Source organism: Pongo pygmaeus, chromosome 18 (genome assembly GCF_028885625.2).
Source record: "Pongo pygmaeus isolate AG05252 chromosome 18, NHGRI_mPonPyg2-v2.0_pri, whole genome shotgun sequence".
NCBI classification, from domain to species: Eukaryota; Metazoa; Chordata; class Mammalia; order Primates; family Hominidae; genus Pongo; species Pongo pygmaeus.
The window spans coordinates 23,028,682-23,050,772 of NC_072391.2; the positions used below are offsets into that span (position 1 = coordinate 23,028,682).

The window sequence follows — 22,091 nt, forward strand, 5'->3', positions numbered from 1 at the left end:
TGAAATCACTTGGAGATCTTTTAAAAATACTGATGACTGACTCCCACCCCTAGACTTCCTGATTTAATTGGTATGGGATGCAACCTGGTCATTTGGATTTTGATTAAAGCTCCATAGGGAAATTCAAATATGCAGCAAATTATTCAGTGTTAGAATTTCAGGTAACTGTAGCTGTTGACTTCGGGTGCTTGTAAGCTAGCTGGTGTCTGCATTGGTAATATGACTCCTGGTTGCTGCAGTTTTATGTGTGGGTGGCAAAAACAGTCAACAAAGCAAGGCTAAGCTTGCTTGTCTATTTCCACTTGAGGGTGCTGTCACTGAGCAGAAATGGAAGTCATTTATACTTTACTCATTATATAAGGACATATGTATGAAAACCTGAGTTAAGTAGCATTATAGCTCTCATTGATTCTATGATGTTTTATTGATCTTTAAAATGAGTGCCGCAGGAAGCTACCTGTCTAACTGAATCACTTTCAACTGAACTCTGCACATGGAAATCTAAACAGCATCGGCTGTTTGGATCTGATTCCTGCAATTGACTCCACATCGAGTTGGGTTAAAATCCACAAATTTAATATGTCATGTGGATTGCAGTGGAATCCCCATCTTAGAGATGGGTACACTGAGACTCAGAAACATTGAGTAACTTCCCCAAATCTTCATTCGTTACATTGTGCAACCCAAGTGTTCCATACCCCAGGCAGTCTGGTGCTTAGTCCCAGTGCTTAGCCAATACACTCTCTGATTTACTCTGTCATGGAGAAAAGAACCAAAAATGGGTAAGAGGAGTTACCTTGGCATTAGCTGGGTAGATTTTCTGTATGAATGGAACAGTTTCTTTTTCTGAGCTGATCATGCCCACAATTTCCAGATTGTCTGTAAACTCAAGCTTGGCTATTCCTTCAAAGCACTTCTTCAAGTGCGGCTGCACTCGGAGAGGGTCCTTTGTCTCGGACAAGATTTCCAGCAGCTCATCATTTGATAGGAAGAAGAACCTATTTCAAAGCAAAGAAAGATGGTAACTGGAACCTCTTCCAGGAACTTTTTCTAGCAAGGCGATACTCTCTGACAGGTAGTCCGCACCTACGTGAATACCAGCTATGTCCTGCCGTCTTCACAAAGGCCCATTCTCTTTTATCACTTTTCATCTGGGGCATGGAGGGTGGAGTTTTGCTTTTCTTAAGAGATGAGGTCTTGCCATATTGCCCAGGCTAGACTTGAACTCCTGGGCTCAAGCAATCCTCTCTCCTCAGCCTCCTGAGTAGCTGGGATTACTGGCATGAGACATTACACCCAGCTTGGAGATGGGTTTGACTCTGAGATACCACACTTGATCTTAGTCAAAAGACCAAGAAGCGATGGTTTTGAGTCTGACAGCAAGAGAAAGAATAAAAGCTGGCATCTGTGGGTTTAATAGGACGGGGGGGTGGGTGCTATCAGTTGAAAGGAGCCTGGATAGAACAGCGATTCTCAACTTTGGCCGCACTTCAGAATCACCTGGGGAGCTTATACAAAATTCCACAGCCAAAGTCCCACTGCCTAGAGATTCTAATAGAATTGATCTGGGGGTGCGGCTGATGAAATTTGTATTTTTTTAAATTTCAGGTCAGTCCAATGTGCAGTCGTTGTTGAGAACCACTGAGTTGGGGCAGGAGAGAGAGGGACTTCCTTGTCTTTCCTTCTCTCCATCCGTGCAAGAACATTGTATAGGCATGATACAAGAAAGCAAATGTTAATAACGAGCCTATTTACATGCAGAGGCCTCTACCACCTTTCATTTCATTTCATTTTATTTTTTTTTGAGACAGGGTCTCTCTCTGTCACCCAGGCTGGAGTGCAATGGTGCAATCATGGCTCACTACAGCCTTGACCTCCAGGGCTCAAGCAATTCTCCCGCCTCAGCCTCCTGAGTAGCTGGAACTACAGGCGCATGCCACCACGCTCGGCTAATTTTTGTATACTTTGTAGAGATGGGGTCTTGCTATGTTGCCCAGGCTAGTCTCAAACTCCTGGGCTCAAGTGATCCATCCACCTCACCGCCTAGAGTGCTGGGACTATAAGCGTGAGCCACTGCACTCAGCCCTCTACTATCTTTTAAATTAGAGATAATACGACAATTTCATCTCTTGTTCAGGCCTAAAAGCAGCAACAACAAACCTTCAGAAAATGTCCAATGTTTAAACCTGTACTGTGACCATCAGGCTGAAAGTTCTATGATGGAGGGATTGTGTGATTATGGTCTTTACCAAATATGGTGGATTACAAAAATGGCCATGATATTTACAGTTCCTCTCATCAAGGGGTGGAGTCTGTTCTCACATTTCTCAAACTTGAGCTGGCTCTGTGTCTTGCTTTGGCTAATAGAATGTAAGTGAATATGAATCTGTGCAAGTTCTAAGCCTAGGCATCAAGAGGTCATGATGCTTTCACTCTTGCTGCTCTTAGGAACCCTGTGACCACCACCATATAAATAAACCCAGGCTAGTCTTCTACAGGATAAAAGACATGTGGCCCAACTACCTGTTGCCCAGCCAGCAGGAAGCCAATGACCAGACAAGCAATTAAGGATGCCGACTGATGGCTGACTGCAATCATGAGTGAGCCCCAGCGAGGCCAGAAGAACCACCCAGCCAAGCCCAGCTCAATCTGCCAACCTAGAGAATTATGAGCTAAATACATGATTGTTGTTTCACACTTCTAACTTTTGGGGTCATTTGTTATTCAGCAAAGCAAACGAATACACTGTATCTACAGTGTTGAGCAAGTAGAAAGAGTAATAATTATTTGTTGCTGATCAACTAACCAATATCCAATATCCAATTTCTCCCACTCCCAAGTGAAATTCAAATGGGTGATCTCTATGGATATACACTCCCTCTATCTCCACCATGTGCTATAATGAATAAGGCTCAATGGCCACAAGAGTAATAATAATACATTTGTATCATTTAAAATTAAAATCTTTTTTTAGCAATCTGTATTTTCAAGATGATATTAACTTAAATTATGTGGCTATCAAAAACATTCTCAAAGTGTTTGCTGAGAGTGTTTAATTTTATTTAATAAAAATGCATAAAGAAATATTGAGGGGTGTGTGTGTGTGTGTGTGTGTGTGTATGTGTTTAACTTAGAGAAAAAATGTGGTTCAGAGAGGTTAAATGGCTGAATATCTTATCCAGACTTCCTGGGTATCAATTCTAGCTTGATCATTTTACCAGTCTTGTATCTTTGGGCAAATCATTATTTTCTCATTTATAAAACAGGGACAATAATAATGTTCCCAAACGCATAAGAGTATTACAAAGATTAAATTAGTTAATAAGTGTAAAGCACTTAGAGCAGGGTCCTGGTGTAAAGTAAATGCTATATTAGTGCTATTAGTCATATTTTTTTTTGAGAGAGAGTCTCCCAGGCTAGAGTGCAGTGGCGCCATCTCTGCTCACCACAATCTCTGCCTCCCAGGTTCAAGCAATTCTCCTGCCTCAGCCTCCCAAATAGCTGGGATTACAGGCACCCACCACCATGCCCAGCTAATTTTTGTATTTTCAGTAGAGACAGGGTTTCATCATGTTGGCCAGTCTGGTCTCGAACTCCCAGCCTCACGTGATCTGCCCGCTTCAGTCTCCCAAAGTGCTGGGATTACAGGCAGGAGCCACCGCACCCGGTCTATTATTCATATTTTAATTAGGAATAACAGGAGTGGGTCTAGAACTAGAAGCCCAAACCTCAGGTGTTTCCTGAGTTTAATCTCTTCTCAAGCCTTATGCTTCCAAACCAGGGTTCCTTCCACTATAACGTGCTGTCCAATACAAAAGCTGTTAGCCACATGTGGCTATTTACATTAAAAAGTAATATTAACTAAGTTAAAAATTGGCTTCCTCAGTCACCTCAGCCACATATAAAGTGCTCAGTGGCCACTGGCGGCTAAGGGCTACTGTACTGAACAGTACGGACAAAGAACATTCCTATCATTGCAGAAAGTTCATTGGATAATGCTGAATTGAATAAATACCAACGATACTTCTGAGTTTGTTTATTTATTTATTTATTTATTTATTTGAGATGGAGTCTTGCTCTGTCGCCCAGGCTGGAGTGCAGTGGTATGATCTCAGCTCACTGCAACCTCTGCCTCCCAGGTTCAAGCAATTCTCCTGCCGTAGCCTCCCAAGTAGCTGGGATTACAGGTGCCCCCAACCACACCTGGCTAATTTTTGTATTTTTAGTAGAGGCGGGGTTTCACCATGTTGGCCGGGCTGGTCTTGAACTCCTGACCTCGGGTGATCCGCCCCCTCAGCCTCCCAAAGTGCTGGGATTACAGGCATAAGCCACCGTGCTCAGTCATACTTCTGAGTTTCTAACAAATCACTTTTTTTTTTTTTTTTTGGTAAACAGCAGGGAACTAACTTTGTCTCCATATAAAGAAACACTAAAATTTATGTTTCTTAAAGGTAAATTAGGATCAAACATCCTAATTGGGGTCAAATGACATGGAGTGACCGTCAATGGTGAACTAGTCATGGATAGATTATCAGGAATGTCAGGAGCGAGAACTCACCTTTCCGAAACTAACCTTCTCCTTTTTTTTTATTTTGCGACAGGGTCTGACTCTGTTTCCCAGGCTGGAATGCACTGGCGCAATCTTGGCTCACTGCAACCTCTGCCTCCCAGGCTCAAGCGATCCTCCTACCTCAGTCTCCAGAGTAGCTGGGACCATGGGCAAACACCACCATGCTGGCTTATTTTTTGTATTTTTTTGTAGAGGTGGAATTTCCCCATCTTGTCCAGGCTGGTCTCAAATTCCTGAGCTCAATCAATCCTCCCACCTTGGCCTCCCAAAATGTTGGGATTATAGGCGTGAGCCACCATGCCCAGCCTGGAACTAACCTAAAACTCCCTTGACTTTTATGCAGAAGATTGGTTCTTGTGGTGAAAAAAAAAGAGTCAAATATGTATAAGCGAACCTATCAGAAACTACAAAATTTGATGGTATAAAAAAATTGACTGATGTTTCTTAAACACATAGTCTCGGTGCTAAATGTTTTTACATGTGTTAGTTCGTTAATGTGTACAACAAATACATGAAGTAGGGGCCATTATTATATCCCAAATTTCAGGTGGAGAACCTGAGGCTTGGATAGATTTGCTGGAGGCCTCAAGACCACTAGGTAGAAAAGCTGGGATGCCAAAGGAGGTCTGATTAACTCCAAAATCCAGGCTCATAGTTATGAATACTCTACCCCCGTAATTCAGAAAAATAACAGTGTTGGTTTGGACAATGTGTGCATCTGACACCCATTGCTGTCCATTCAACCTCACACTAAGTAAAGACCGTGAAGCCATGCCCCATTCCTGAAAGCTATCTTGGAGAACGGAAAACCAGGAAAGTGAATGGGCTAGATTGGTTGAAGCCAACTCTTGGTATGAAAAATGTAATTCTACCTACATACGGGGCAAGAATGTAATTCCAAATAAAAGAACAATGCTGGATACCTGGGGAAGAATAGTCTCTTCTTCTCCAAGTAATCATTCAGCCCTTTCTGGATGTCCTCCAAGAGAAAGTTGGCTTCTTGAAGCTTCTCGGCCATCCGTGTCTGGTCGGCTGCCACCAGAACTCTGTTATCTTTCACCTGGGTTCCATCAAAAAAGGTGAGACTCATCATAAGGTTCCCAAGTTCTGAGATTGGTCATTGTAATGAATGTGTGACCTATCAACTGACAGCACTCCTTGTCCAGCTAACTGCCTCCTGATCCCCCTCCTAACTGCACAGGGGTGAATGCTCGTGGAACATGACCTTGTTCCTCTGATCATGGTTGACTGGGCAGGGATTGGGCACCTAAAACCAACCAAGCCCAATTATATTTTAACCCAAGGAGTTTAGAATCTAAACCATGACATTCTATACTAGTCTGGGCTGAGTGAAGATTATGTCTCTCTGTGTGATGGAGTGGTAGAGAAAGCCAGTCTTGAGGCGGGGTGGGAGGGGGGGGGAGAGAGAGAGAAAGAGAGAGAGAGAGAGAGAGACTAAGGCAGGGCCAGGAAAGAGGAGCCAAGATCAGAGAGATGGAAGGAGTTCCTAAGAGAAGAGGCTTCTGGGTTCTAGATCCATCTTTTGTGAGGCTTGTCTGCACTATTTGGCCTTGGGTTCCATGAGGCACCCGTTTGGTTTCTCATTTCAGCTATCCTGAGTCGGTTTCTGTCACTTGCACCCAAACAACCTTAACTAATAAAGAATTGGCTTATGCTGGCTGGACAATCTAAATTCCCATTTATCTCACTCCCACAAACAAAGCAGGGAAGACAAATTCCTTTGCAGCAAAATCTTTTTAAGTGCACCCCAGTTTGGTCACACTTGACTTAGAAAGGAAAATGATTCGACCTCATAAAAGATGCCTCTAGGTGCCTTGCATACCCAGTGAACTTACCATCCTTCAAGGCTTGATCCCAACGTTCCTGCTTTAGAGGCCTTCCTTGACACCCTGAGATAACTAAATCACTCTTCTGTATTCTAATAACTATTTGTATATTACTTTTTTTGGGTGGGGGGACAGAGTCTCGCTCTGTTGCCCAGGCTAGAGTGCAGTGGCGCAATCTGGGCTCACTGCAACCTCTGCCTCCCGGGCTCAAGGGATCCTCCTGCCTCAGCCTCGGAATAGCCAGGATTACAGGTGCACACCACCATACCCAGCTAATTTTTTATATTTTTGTAGAGATGGGGTTTCACCATGTTACCCAGGCTGGTCTCCAACTCCTAAGCTCAAGCGATCCACCTGCCTTGGCCTCCCAGAGGGCTGGAATTACAGGTGTGAGCCACCACACTCAGCCAAGGCAGGAAATTCTATGAAGACAGAAATCATATTCTTGCCACCTTCAAGTATTTTCTGATTCCTAATGTAATACCTGGGTCATTGCAGGTACTGAATAAACATTTGTTAAATAACTGAGTAACCAAATGTGGGTAATTGTTGGAATTCTAAAAGGATTCTCAAGCTATAAAAATTATATAAAATTTATAAAAAATTTTATAAAATTTTATGAAAATAAAAATAGCATTATCCTGTAACAAATAAAACCTTGTAAGAAATGACAGTTAAATAATACAAACTGCCTATAGTTACTGCTTGGGAAGTGGGATTTCAAAAGATTTCTGCTTTCTATGTTACATATTTGTATTTGCTTTTTTTTTTTTTTTTAATTTTTTTTGAGATGGAGTCTTGCTCTCTCTCCCAGCCTGGAGTGTAGTGGCACGATCCCAGGTCACTGCAACCGCCGCCTCCTGAGTTCAAGCGATCCTCCCACCTCAGCCCTCCGAGTAGCTGGGATTACAGGCATGCACCACAATGCCTGGCTAATATTTTTTTTTTTTTGTATTTTTAGTGGAGATGGGGTGTTTCGCCATGTTGGCCAGGCTGGTCTGGAACTCCTGACCTCAAATGATACCCCTGCCTTGGCCTCCCAAAGTGATGGGATTATAGGCATGGGCCATCGCACTGGTCATATGTTTGCATTTTTAATAATAACAACTTTTGAAATTAGAAGAAGATATAAAAAGATTGATTTTCCAAAACTCTAGTTCATTTACAAGTTTCAAGGAAGATGACTAGAATGCATAATGAGGAAACATTTGTATTTCTGCTGGTAAGAGTTATTAGGGTATAAAAACTTACCGCTTGGGACATAAGTGATTTCCAGTAACTATCAACAATGCCAAATTTCCTCCCCTCTTCTGGCATCTGGGCTATGATGTCTTCTGAACTGAAGATTGGTTCCAGGTACAGCCAGGTGGCTTGGCATTTCAACCAGGCATCCAAATTGTCTTGTATGCGAGTTAGCTTTTCTTCCCATTTCTGTGAATTTAGCATTTCATATCTGAATCATTAACCTGCCACTCTGCATCACAGGCCCATGGACTGAGCAAATGGATGGAGCCAGCCATACATTTATTCATTCATTCAGTCAGTCACTTGTTTAACAAATACTTATTGAGGGCTCCCTATGCTCTGGTCACTGCTCCAGGTGATGTGAACATGGCAATGAATGAAACACACAAGAGCTTTGCCCTTTATGGAGCTCACGTCCTAGCAGAATAATTACAATAGTTATACACGTAATCTGTGAGAAGTGATGGTCTGAGTGCTTTAAGTATATGGAACCAATTTAATCCCACAGCCTTACAAGGTAGATGTGATTACAAACCGCATTTTCCAGATATAGAAACCGAAACACAACAGTTTAGTAACGTGCCCAAGGTCACATTACTAATAAGGAGCAGAGCCAGAATTCGAACGCAGGTAATCTGGCTTCAGAGTTTGTGTCCTTAGCCTATGTCACTGCTACAAACAATGAGCACAGGAGGCCAAACCCCTACCTTCGGGTAGCTTACATTCTAGATTACTACCATAAGATGCTTCCCAAATGCACATATATTTGGTGCATTCAAATCTCATCTTCTCTTTTGGCAAACAGTTGCAAAGGCTCAGCATGCCATATGCTTTCTTGGATGGTTATTGCTTTCAGTCTTGTGTCATTAATTAATTAATTTATTTATTTATTTTTGAGATGGAGTTTCACTCTTGTCGCCCAGGCTGGAGTGCAATGGTGCGATCTCGGCTCACTGCAACCTCCACCTCCTGGGTTCAAGTGATTCTCCTGTCTCAGCCTCCCAAGAAGCTGGGATTACAGGCGCCCTCCACTATGCCTGGCTAATTTTTGTATTTTCACTAGAGACGGAGTTTCACCATGTTGGCCAGGCTGGTCTTGAACTCCTGACCTCAGGTGATCTCCCCGCCTTGGCCTCCCAAAGTACTGGGGTTACAGGTGTGAGCCACTGTGTCATTTATTTATTTATTTTTCCAATTCGGACAAAGTGATTTTCTTTGTTAACTGAACTTGAAAACCTTTCCCCTCCTCTGAGAAACCCAGAGCTAATGAAACACCTCAAAGCATTCAACTTCATTTCCTCTTACCCGGCATTCTGCTTCTATTGGTTTGATGAATGGGGAGCCACACATGGTCTGGGTCTTTATCACGTGATCATCGAGTAGCATTTGAATGTCATCAATTGCACACAAGATGCTTGTATCCTGTAAATAAAGACGCCCCACCCTGTCAAAATTGTGAAACCTCCCCATTTTTCTTTTCCTTTTTAAAAATTTGTTTGAGACAGGGTCTCCTCACCCAGGCCTGAGTGCAATGGCTCGATCCTAGCTCACTGCAGCTTCAAACTCCTGGGCTTAAGGGATCCTCCTGCCTCAGCCTCCCAAGTAGGTAGGACTACAGGCATATGCCACCATGCCTGGATTTTTTTTTAAGACAGATTTTCACTCCTGTTGCCCAGGCTGGAGGGCACCAGCAGAATCTCTGCTCACTGCAACGTCCGCCTCCCAGGTTCAAGTGATTCTCCTGCCTCAGCCTCCCGAATAGCTGGGATTACAGGCAAATGCCACCACGCCCGGCTAATTTTTATGTTTAGTAGAGACAGGGTTTCACTACGTTGGCCAGGCTGCTCTCAAACTCCTGACCTCAGGTGATCCACCTGCCTCGGCCTCCCAAAGTGCTGGGATTACAGGCATGAGCCACCACGCCCAGCCTGGATATTTTTTTTAAGAGATGGGGTCTCACTATGTTGCCCAGGCTGGTCTTGAACTCCTGGCCTCAAGTGATCCTCTTGCCTCAGCCTCCCAAAGTGTTGGGATTACAGGCTTGAGCCACTGCATCCAGCTACCTCCCCATTTTTTATGCTGATCCCTTAGGACCTCACAGCTCAGAACTCCACTCTTATGGAGTAGGAATCTATGTCTTGCAGGGGATAGGACTTCTACTTTCTTCCTTGAAAATGTTATTAAAGATATTTAGGCTGGACAAGGTGTCTCACGCCCATAATCCCAGCACTTTGGGAGGCTGAGGTAGGAGGATCGCTTGAGCCTAGGAATTCAAGACCAGCCTGGGCAACATAGCAAGACCCCATCTCTAAAATTTTTTTTTTTTAAAGACATTTATTGTCCACCTCCTTTGCAGAAGTCAAATACAGTCTAATCCAAGACTCACAGATAGAATCTGCTGGGGAGGAAGATTTCTGCCCCTTTCCCTGTGTTCATGCTTCTCCACTTGCTTTCCTGGATCTCCTTTCCCTCGAGTAGGAAGATCAGCTGCTAATCTGACTGGTTAGACCTAGACCTGTGGTTTCCACACTGTGAACTGACGTGCCCCAGGGGCACCGCAGCCAACTTAGAGTAAGTGATTGTGACTATTTAAAAATAAAATACAACTATTATTTTTTCTTTCAATGTAGGTGTATTTTTTTCAAACAGTGCCTAAGTTGTTAGAGCATAAATCCTTATTAAGTTGTTTGGACCTAATTACTGCATAAACAAAGCTATTAGATATTTCTTTTGGCCTAAGGGCACTGTGAAAAAAGTACTTAGACACAGAGGCATTGTGAACCAAGAAAGTTTGGGGACCTCTGTTTTATTTATTTATTTATTTATTTTTGAGATAGTCTTGCTCTGTTGCCCAGGCTGGAGTGCAGTGGCATGATCTCAGCTCACTGCAACCTCCGCCTCCCGGATTCAACTGATTCTCCTGCCTCAGCCTCCCGAGTAGCTGGGATTTCAGGCAAGCACCACCACGCCGGGCTAATTTTTGTACTTTTAGCAGAGATGGGGTTTCTCCATGTTGGCGAGGTTAGTCTCAAACTCCTGACCTCAAGTGATCTGCCTGCCTCAGCCTCCCAAAATGCTGGGATTACAAGCGTGACAGGCACGAGCCATCATGCCTGGCTTGTTTTATACATTTATTGGGTCTCTTTTTGAGACAGGGTCTCACTCTGTCACCCAGGCTGGAGTGTAATGTTGCAATCATAGCTTACTGCAGCCTCAAATTCCTGGGTTCAAGCAATCTCCCTGCTTCAGCTTCCCAAATAGCTTTCCAAGTAGCTGGTGCACATCACCATACTCAGCTAATTATTATTATTATTATTATTATTATTTGTAGAGATGGGGTGTTGCTGTGTTACCCAGGCTGTTCTCGAACTCCTGGGCTCAAGTGATCCTCTCACCTGGACCTCCCAAAGTGCTGGGATTATAGGTGTGAGCCACCAAGCCTGACCAAGTGGTCCTGTTTTACTGGTAGGTGAGGTCTAAGGTGTGCCTTAAAGGCCAGGCCCTGTGGGTGGCACTTTTTCTCCTGGGCCACTGTGGCAAGCAAGCTGACAGGGGTCTGACCCCTGGGGCAGGTTTGGTCTTTCTCGCTCTGTTCTCACTTCTTTCAAGTCTAATCTAGGAGGCTAAATTTGGGCATAGCATGTATTGTCTTATCTATGTTTTACCAGTAGCTCAGCACTGGGAGGTGTGTTGGGCTATTAATAAAGTGGTTTCTTGATCCCCATTTAGCTACTGATCCTTGTCTGTAGTTACTTTAGGAAAAAACTCTGCAGATTGGCCAGGTATAAGTGAGCTGTTCCCCAGGTCTCCTAGCTTACACTCCTCTTGTCACCCCAACAGCCTCTATAGCAGTGTCTAATCCAAGCTGATCATGCAGCCACGCTTCTGAGACCCATGGTGGCTGGGTCACCCTTGCTGGGAGAGGCTCAGTAAAGAGGCCCTGTGCCCTCAGCTCTCTTCCCTCTCATTAGCTCATGTATAGTTCTGTTGGGGCTCAGAACACGATACCCCGAAGCATTGCACCTTGATTTGCTGGGTATTTTGAACTGAAGGACATTGGAAGGCCTTGGAAGCAAGATCTTTCTGTCCATCTTTTTCTTCCTTTCTCCTGCTCCTTTATCTTTTCCCTAAGACAGTCCATAGAAACTAAACTCCTCTTTCCCGCAGCAAGCCATAAAACCCAGAAATATCACTCTGACCAAGACAGCCGGCCATAAGGAAATTCTCTGAGCAACCTTGTCTGATAGTGGGTCACAAGACCGTCGTTCCTGAGGGGTCTTGCCCTATGCCTGGGAGGAAGGACTGCTACACAGAAAGACCAAGAAGAATCTCAACAGGCAGGTCTTGCTAGGCTTCCCCTGGAGTCTAGACCATTATACCACACGCTTTTGTTCAATTTCATTTCCATAAAGCTGTCCATTCTTCATCAAACCTAAGCCCCAAAACACAGTTTTCCCTGGGTCTTCAGTTTCGATGGTTCCAAAGTCATGTAAAACTTTGATTAAAAAAAATTTTAATGCTTTTCTCTTGTTAATCTGTCGTTTATTATAGGAATATTGGCGGTGAATGACCTTCATGCTAGGTGAAGAAAGGGATCACACCTTTTCACCCCTACAGCTCTTCCTTGAGTGAAATCAAGGCACTCCAACCATTTAAACTGAATAGGGAAAGAAGTCACAAGTAGATAACATGCAGCCTGGGGGAGGAGGGAGGCTTGGGAGCTTTTGGTTCTCAATCCTCATTGCACATGAGAAAAACCAGGGGTGCCTTAAAAATGCAGATGCCCAGGCATTCTGGGAGGGGAGGAGCCAGGAAGAATCCACTGGGAGATTTTAAAGCATCCCAGATGATTCTATAATGCAGGTTTGGAAGCGCTGACTTAGGAATCAGTGGTTGGGCCTGGCATGGTGGCTCACGCCTGTAATCCCAGCACTTTGGGAGGCGGAGGCAGGTGGATCACTTGAGGTCAGGAGTTCAAGAACAGCCTGGCCAACATGGTGAAACCTCATCTCTACTGAAAATACAAAAATTAGCTGGGCGTGGTGGCGGGCACCTGTAATCCCAGCTACTCAGGAGGCTGAGGTATGAGAATCGCTTGAGCCCAGGAGGCAGAGGTTGCAGTGAGCCGAGATCATGCAGTTGCACTCCAGCCTGGGTGACAGAGCAAGACTCCATCTCAAAAAAAAGAAAGAAAAAAAGAACCAATGGTCTGCAGGATGTGTGCATCAACCTGTTGCCTCCATGATTTACAGCTGCCCAAGAGCTGCAGCCCTCATCCCTACCTCACATTCTATCACAAAAGCAAGCCAGACCCTAAAGACAGCTGAGCAAACGCTTCGGGTGTGTGCACCTTCGCATGCGCTGTACGAACTCCTGTGTTTTCTACAAGTGCAAGTGAAAAGAAAGAAACCTACACCTTTACTATTCAAAATTGATCAATATTATCTGGGAGCTTGTTAGATCTGCAGAATCTTAGGTCCCATCCCAGACCTGCTGAATCAGAACCTGCATTTCAACAAGATCTCCGGTGATTCCTGCACACATCGACATCTGAGAAACACAAGTCATTGTCTGCCCCTGTGCTTCTGACAGGACTGGGAAGCTTTGGAATGGTGTACAAGCCTGCACCTTCACTGGGAGGTGCTGATTTAGAGGCTTGCTTGGTTCCTTTGCACTGAGAAAGCTTCTTGCTCTGAATTAAAAGGCTTTTCTGATTTGAAGAATGCATCTCTTTGGTGGTGCTGAGAGGAAAGATGACCGAGACAGAAAGGCAGACAGGAGGAAACAATCAAGACATGAGCGATTATTTCTCTGTGAGTTCTGTCGCCATTCTGAATGAATTGTTTCTGTAATCTATTGCATAATAAATGGGGCTGCTTTCAAAAGGGGCTGCAGTTGGAGTGAGACTCACAGTGTCCCTGTATTTCACGAAGCTGAATGTCATGTTAACCCAATCTAACTTCATTCTATCCAAGTTTTTCTCCAGAGAGTATTCCTTGCTGGCGGCTGCACCAATGGGCTCCAATCTAAAGAGAGAACACAGCAACAGCAACATCAACAGGAGGCAGAGAAGACACATCAAAGGAGGAACTTCAGGCCAGGCATGGTGGCTCATGCCTGTAATCCCAGCACTTTGGGAGGCCAAGGAGGGAAGATTGCTTGAGGTCGGGAGTTCGAGACCAGCCTGGGCAACATAGCAAAACCCCATCTCCACTAAAAACACAAAAATTAGCCAGGTGTGATGTGTGCCTGTAGTTCTAGCTACTCAGGAGGCTGAGGTGGGAGGATCGCCTGAGCCTGGGAGGTAGAGGCTGCAGTGAGCAGAGATCGTGATTGCACCACTGCACTCCACTCTGGAAAACAGAGTAAAACCCTGTCTCAAAAAAAAAAAAAAGGAGGAATTTCAGCTCAGTCTTAGGAGAATCTCCAAAAGCCCTTGATTTGACCAAAAGGTTTACTATCCTGCTCTAAGATCTGCCAGCTACCGCCAGTGTTTTGCAGGTTTCTCACCCTTGGCACCATTGACTTTTTGGGCTGTGTTATGGGTTAAATATTGTCTCCCCGAAAATTCATATATTGAAATTCTAAGCTGGGCGCGGTGGCTCATGCCTGTAATCCCAGCACTTTGGGAGGCCAAGGCGGGCAGATCACAAGGTCAAGAGATCGAGACCATCCTGGCCAAGAGGGTGAAACCCCGTCTCCACTAAAAATACAAAAATTAGCCGGGCGTGGTGGCACCTGCCTGTAATGCCAGCTACCCGGGAGGCTGAGGCAGGAGAACCTCATGAACCCGGGAGGCGGAGGTTGCAGTGAGCCAAAATCGTGCCACTGCACTCCAGCCTGGGTGACAGAGCAAGACTCCGTCTCAAAAAAAAAAAAAAAAAAGAAATTCTAACCCCTAATATCTTGGAATGTAACTCTATTTGGAGAAAGGATCTTTAGAGAGGTAATTAAATTAAAATAAGTCATGAGGGTGGGCCTTAATCCATTATAATTGGTGGCCTTATAAGAACAGATTAGGACACAGACACACACAGGGAAGATCATGTCAATTCATAGGGGAAGACAGCCATCTGCAAGCCAAGGAGAGAGGCCTCGGAAGGAACCAACCCTGCCTACAATTTGGCCTTGGACTTTCAGCCTCCAGAATTATGAGACAATAAATTTCTGTCGTGTAAGCCACTCAGTCTATGGTATGTTGTAAGAGCAGCCTATTCAACAAAAATTATGTGAGGTCATTATTCCGGACTGAGCTCCTGCACTAGACCCCAGCAGACCAGACCAAACCAAAATGGAGTCACTCACGCTAAATGGCATGTAATCAAACTGAATCTTTAAGGAAGGAGATAGATCCCAGAACAGGACAGTTTTTCCTGAAAACAGGAGACTCCAGTCTACCTGACTCAGAGAATAAGGAAGTTCCCTCTGCTTGAACCCTTATAAAACAATAACCTGATGTTAATTAATCTTTTTTTTTTCATATTATTCTGTTTCCTTATAAAACTTACCATTGTGCTACTGCCCAGTGGGAACTCTCATTCTGTTTTGGAAAACAGAGGCTGCCCTGATTCATGAATCTTGATTAAAAGTCAATTAGACTATAACTCAATTTGTTTCTTTGTCTTTTGATGAGACCTAGCAAACTCACATAGGCTGAATAATTGTCATGGGGAGCTGTACCGTACCTTCTAGGGTGTTTAGCAGCATCCCTGGTCTCCACCCACTAGACACCAGCAGCAGACTCCCCAGCCCTGCCCCATCTTTTGCCAGTTATGACAACCAAAAATGTCTCCAGATATTTCCAAGTGTCCCTTAGGGGTGGGAAATGGCCCCCAGTTGAGAACCACTGTTGTAAGGTCACTAAAATAAGACCTCTTCTTTCCATCTTTGTTTATGCCTTATTTGCCCATATTCTGATTTCTTTTATGTTTTTTTCCCCAGATGGAGTCCCACTGTGATGCCCAGGCTAGAGTGCAGTGGCGTGATCTTGGCTCACTGCAACCTCTGCCTCCCGGATTCAAGCAATTCTCCTGCCTCAGCCTCGTGAGCAGCTGGGATTACAGGTGCCCTCCACCACGCCTCACTAATTTTTGTATTTTTTGTAGAGACGGGGTTTCACCATATTGGCCAGGCTGGTCTTGAACTCCTGACCACAAGTGATCCGCCCGCCTCGGCCTCCCAAAGTGCTGGAATTACAGGCGTGAGCCACCGTGCCCGGCCAGTATTCTGATTTCTTATTCAGATTTTGAACCTCTGTTAATTTATGTGATGGCTTTTGCTCTACTTCCCATCCCTTCCCCTTTCAAAAACACCTACTATTTTCCTGATACTGGGTCCACCCGTCCATGGCCCCTCTGTTCCACAGAAAGGGGCATAGAGGGAGAGAGAGAAGAGGCAAATTCCTTTCTTCTTGTTTCCACATGGAGATCTGGGTCCTAAAACCGAGGTGTGGCAAAGAATTGGAAAGCCAGGTTCTTGGAAGTGGAAAGAGGGACTGTTCTCTCTGCCTCAGCCCTGTCTTTCATTGCATCCTTGAGTGTAGAAGAGACCATCTGATATTTACTCATAGGTCAGGAAACCAGCGCTCAGAGGAAGCAAGTGACGTGTCCAAAATCACACAGCCGGGGATTCCTGGAACTGGGTATTGACACTAATTCCTCCTAATCTGACTCCTACCCTGGTGTTTCTTCTTCCACCTTTATGATATGCCTTCTCCCTCCTCTTTCTTAGAAAGAGCAATAGAACTAGGCCAGGCACGGTGGCTCACTCCTGTAATCCCAGCACTTTGGGAGGCCGAGGCAGGTGAATCACCTGAGGTCAGGAGTTCAAGACCAGCCTGACCAACATGGTGAAACCGTCTCTACTAAAAATACAAAATTAGCCAGGCATGGTGGCGCATGCCTGTAATCCCAGCTACTCGGGAGGCTGAGGCAGGAAAATCGCTTGAACCCAGGAGGTGACGGTTGCATTGAGCCAAGATCATGTCATTGCACTCCAGTCTGGGCAACAAGAGTAAAATTCCATCTCAAAAAAAAAAAAGAGTAACAGAACTAATAGAACTGTTCACATGTGTTCAATCAAATAGGACCAATTAAATAGAGCTGAGAACCCTCATTTAGCCTCGAGAAGGGAGGAAGATTAGGAGCAGAAAATTACAAACAAGGACTGATCAGGACCTCAGCAGCGTGGTCACTGACTTAAATATGGCCTGTGAGAGGCGACCAAAATGAGTGTGCATATAGGGAATAATTAATAAAGGCAGGTGCCAGCCCAGATTAGTATGAGACAAGGAGTCACAAGGCCCAGCCTCCAGTGCTCACTGGCTGTGCGGCTGTGGCCAAGTCACTTGACAGGCCTCAGGTCCCCATATGCCCCTATCACAGGCTTTGGGGTTCAATTAAATAAGACCAAATGCTGGCACCAGGCCTCATGAATTACCCTAGGGTATGACTTAGAATGCAAATGATTGAACAGATGAGGGATTAATCAGTTTGGGAATTCATGAAATATATCAAGAGTTGACCTCACCCAAAATGTGCTGGAGAAGCTCATTAACTATGGGCTGTGATGAAGCTGCACTAACTATGGTGTGGGTGGAATACATGCAATATCACACCTCCCTAAATGGTGGTGGCTGAGTCCCCAGACATGGAATCAGTTCAGGTGACATGCCTTTTCTCCTAATCCTAACTCTAATCACCTAGCTACTCTCCATGTTACAAATGGAACCAAGCCGCACAGAAGTAAACAACTTAGCCAAGATGCTTCCACTTCTGAATTGGTCACAGTTGAACATGTGTGCATGGAAAGTATAAGAATAGCTGTATGTTTATTTGCTCATTCGCTGTCTCCGGAGAGGGGTTTACTTTTTCGGCAGTGAAGGGTCATGGTTAAGGCCTGCCTGGTAATGGAAGCCTGCTTATGTTCAAATCTTGATTCTTTCCTAAGTGAAATGTTCGTTCTTTTGGTTACTAGCTGTAATCAGTGGCTAATAATCTGAAGTTTATCTCCTCATCTGTAAAATGAGAATAATATTAGGACGGTAGGATCTAGGACACTAGGTTTTTGTGATGGATAAATGTGTTAAGGTCGGGCATGGTGGCTCACGCCTGTAATCCCAGTACTTTGGGAGGCCAAGGCAGATGGATCACCTGAGGTCAGGAGTTCGAGACCGGCCTGACCAACATGATGAAACCCCATCTCTACAAAAATATAAAAATTAGCCAGGCATGATGGCAGGTGCCTGTAATCCCAGCCACTCGGGAGGCTGAAGCAGAAGAATCACTTGAACCCAGGAGGCGGAGGTTGCAGTGAGCTGAGATTGCACCATTGCACTCCAGCCTGGGAGACAGAGTGAGACTCTGTCTCAAAAAATAAAAAATAAATAAATAAATAAATAAAAAGGGTTAAGGTATATAAAATGCTGAGTGCAGCATAAGCGTTCAATAGCTAGTGTCTCTTGGAAACATCTTACTGGGGGAATGTGAGGCCCTTTGGCCAAAAAACCTAAGAGTTTTTATCCTAAGCCTGATAAAAACGTATGTGTCTCTAGGCCTGCTCCTTAATGAGGAACATAGTGGTGGTGTTGGAGAGGCATCAAAGTATTTAGGTGGCAGGAAGATTCAGGAGCTGGGAAGTGCCTTAAATTAGACCTGCTCTGCTGCAGTATGAGTGAGGAATTCTTAGCCTTTCATGTATCAGAATCGCCTGGAGCAGTGCTGTCCATTAGAAATATAGAGTGAGCCACATATGTAATTTTAAAGTTTCTCACCTGTAATCACAGCACTTTGGGAGGCCGAGGTGCGCAAATCACCTGAGGTCAGTAGTTCAAGACCAGCCTGGCCAATGTGGTGAAACCCCATCTCTACCAAAAATACAAAAATTAGCCAGGCGTGGTGGCAGGCACCTGTAACCCCAGCTACTCGGGAGGCTGAGGCAGGAGAATCGCTTGAACCTGGGAGGCGGAGGTTGCAGTGAGCCGAGATTGCGCCATTGCACTCTGGCCTGGGTGACAGAGTGAGACTCCGTCTCCAAAATAAAATAAAATGAAATAAAATAAAGTTTCTAGTAGCCACATTTAAAAAATATTAAAAGACACAGGTGAAATCAGTTCCAATAATGTATTTGACTCAATGTATCCAAAATATTATCATTTCAATGTTAATCAGTATTAAAAATTGTTAGGCATTTTGCATTCTTTTTTCTTGTAGTATGTCTTCGAAATCCAGCCTGTATTTTATACTTACAGCACATCTAATTCAGACTAGCTGCACTGTAGGGGCTCAATGGCCACATGTGGCCAGTGAATGTTGCTTTGGACAGTGCTGACCTGAAGGATTTGTTAAAATGCAGATTGCAGGGCCCATCTGCAGAATTTGATTATGTGGGTTGGGTGGGGCCTGAAAATGTGCATTCTAGCTAGTTTCTAGCTGACGCTGATGCAGCAGGTCTGGGTGCCACACTTGCCTAACAGGGTCTCCAGCCCAGGCAATGCAACATCTCCCCACCTGTCGCCCCGAAGGAAGTGTGAAAAAGCAAGTAGGGTCCTGAGAAGCTCTGTTCTAGAAGTAGCATTCAAATAGTTAAATTCTCACACACAAACTCCAGGGGAATTTGGAGAAGGGAAGAAAGCAAGAGAAGAGACTTCTTTTTTTTTTTAATTAACATGGAGTCTCACACTGTCACCCAGGCTGTAGTGCAATGGCGCTGTCTTGGCTCACTGCAACCTCCACCTCTTGGGTTTGAGCGATCCTCTGGCCTTAGCTTCCTAAGTAGCTAGGACTACAGGCATGCACCACCATGCCTGGCTAGCTTTTGTATTTTTAGTAGAAACGGGGGTTTCACTATGTTGGCCAGGCTGGTCTTGAACTCCTGACCTCAAGTGGTCCGCCTGCCTCGGCCCCCCAGAGTGCTGAAATTACAGGCATGAGCCACTGTGCCCAGAAGAGAAGAGACTTCTTATTGGACCAGGTTTCACACAATCTTAAAGCTCAGAGACGGTTGTTGCTTTGTTTGTTTAAGAAGAGGAAACCGAGGCACAGAAAGGCTGAATGGTTTTGCCCCCAGTCACTGACAGCTGGGCTTGAAGCTCAGGTTCAAAGAACATTAAAAAAAAAAAATTCCCTTTGAAATAAAATCCATGACTCAATTTTCTAGTCACAACCCATCAGCAGCTCTTCAGCTAAAAACAGAAGCTTCACCAATTTGGAGGTAATTAAATAGCCTTAAGCCACTCTACGCCACAAGGAAAAAAAAAAAAAAAACAAACAGCCTGATATGGGGCCAATCAGATCACTGTGGGAACTTACAGATCCTTTGACCAAAACCTTTTCTGAAGGAGAGGGTAAGCCCTTACTTTTCAACGAATTTGCCGAATCCAAATTCGAGCATATTTGAGAGGCAGGTCGTTTCGGTGGGCTTTATCTCATAGCCGACAATCTCACTGATCTGCAAAGAAAAGAGGAAAGCAAATGTTTGTTGTCCAAGGCAGTGCTGTCCAGTAGAACCTTCTGTGATGATGGAGATGTTCTTTTTATCTGCACTGCTCAGCATAATAGCCACAAGTGGCAGGTGGCTGTTGAGCACCAGAGATGAGGCTAGTGTGATTGAGGAATTTATTTTTAAATTAAATTTAAAAAATTTTTTGAGACAGAGTCTCACTCTGTCTCCCAGGCTGAAGTGCAACAGTGCCATCATAGCTCACTGCTGCTTTGACCTCCCAGGCCCAAGCAATCCTCCCAAATCAGCCTCCCCAGTAGCTGGGGCCACAGGCACACAGCACCTTGCCTGGCTAATTTTTAAATTTATTGTAGAGATAGGGTCTTGCTGTGTTGCTCAGAGTGGTCTCAAACTCCTGGCCTCAAGCGATCCTCCCACCATAGCCTCCCAAAGTAGTCGTATTACAGGAGTGAGCCACCACACCCAGCTAATTTTAATTAGACAGGGTCCTGCTCTGTTGCCCAGGTTGAAGTGCAGTGGTGTGATCATGACTCACTGCAGCCTTGACCTCCCAGGCTCAAGTGGTCCTCCTGCCTCGACCTCCTGAGCAGCTGGGACCACTGGCATACAACACCATGCCTGGCTAACCTTTTTCTTTTTAAAAATTTTTTTGTAGAGATGGGGTCTCGCTATGTTTTCCACGCTGGTCTTGAACTCCTACACTCAAGCCATCCTCCCACCTTGATCTCCCAAAAATGCTGGGATTACAGATGTGAGCCATCATGCCCAGCCCCTTTTACTTTGTAAAATGTGGCTACCAGAAACTTTAAAATTATTGGCTGGATGCAGTGGCTCACTCCTGTAATCCCAGCACTTTGGGAGGCTGAGGCGGGCGGCTCACTTGAGGTCAGGTGTTTAAGACCAGCCTGTCAAACAGGTGAAACCCTGTCTCTACTAAAAATACAAAAATTAGCCGGGCATGGTGGCAGCTGCCTGCAATCCCAGCTACTTGGGAGCCTGAGGCAAAAGAACAGCTTGAACCGGGAGGTGGAGGCAGGAATCAGCCGAGATTGCACCACTGCACTCCAGCCTGGGCAACAGAGTGAGACTCCATCTCAAAAAAAAAAAAAAAAAAAAAAAATTACACACATGGCTCACATTATATTTCTACTAGTCACAGAGGGCCAGTTTTGGAGTTTTGGCATCTATCAGTGCAGTTTCTCCCTAAGATCAAATGTTACCTTGTTCCATCTTGCTTTTTTTTTTTAACAGTTAAATTTTTATTATTTTTAAAATTTTTCTTTTTCCATACTTTTTTTTTTTTTTGAGAGAGAGTCTCGCTCTGTCGCCCAGGCTGGAGTGCCATGGCGCAATCTCGGCTCACTGCAACCTCTGCCTCCTGGGTCCAATGATTTTCCTGCCTCAGCCTCCCAAGTAGCTGGGATTACAGGCGCATGGCACCATGCCCGGCTAATTTTTGTATTTTTAGTAGAAATGGGGTTTCACCATGTTGGCCAGACTGGTCTCAAACTCCTGACCTCAGGTGATTTGTCTGCCTCGACCTCCCAAAGTGTTGGGATTACAGGCGTGAGCCACTGCACCTGGCCAGACCAGGAGATTTTTTATAATGACACAGAAAGCACAAAAGCAAGGAACCCAGAAGTAGTTACCGTTGAAATAACGGTCTTGGAAGACCAAGAGTGTTATAGGCACATGATGAAAAAATAACCAAAATAACACTAATTGCAAATAGGACATCAGAAATGCACCTTAGTGTAGTGATCCAAAAAGCCTTTTAGATTTGTGGCTTTCATTTTGCTTTAAACCACAGTAGCAACCCCTTTGCTGTTATCTATAAAGTCTGTGCCCCAAACATAAGGCTCTAACTTTTTCTACCTACGTTCTGTAAATGACCAGAACCCCCAGCACAGCCATGGCCTGGCTTCAGAAGATCCAGCTTCTAGGCTTGAGTGCTACAGATGGCTCATCCT

The 22,091-nt window shown here is 44.8% G+C and overlaps 1 protein-coding gene across 1 annotated transcript in view; it reads right to left on the bottom strand.

The window, feature by feature from the left end:
- Positions 1–22,091, bottom strand: part of DNAH3 (dynein axonemal heavy chain 3) — a 211,951-nt gene that overhangs the window by 122,431 nt on the left and 67,429 nt on the right. Inside the window, exons 20-25 of the mRNA XM_054453424.2 lie at positions 20,018–20,109; positions 13,574–13,688; positions 8,968–9,084; positions 7,669–7,848; positions 5,494–5,630; positions 797–998 (exon numbers count right to left, since the gene is read on the bottom strand). Of these exons, the coding sequence (XP_054309399.2) occupies positions 797–998; positions 5,494–5,630; positions 7,669–7,848; positions 8,968–9,084; positions 13,574–13,688; positions 20,018–20,109 (843 nt within the window). The remainder of the gene's footprint in view (positions 1–796; positions 999–5,493; positions 5,631–7,668; positions 7,849–8,967; positions 9,085–13,573; positions 13,689–20,017; positions 20,110–22,091) is intronic.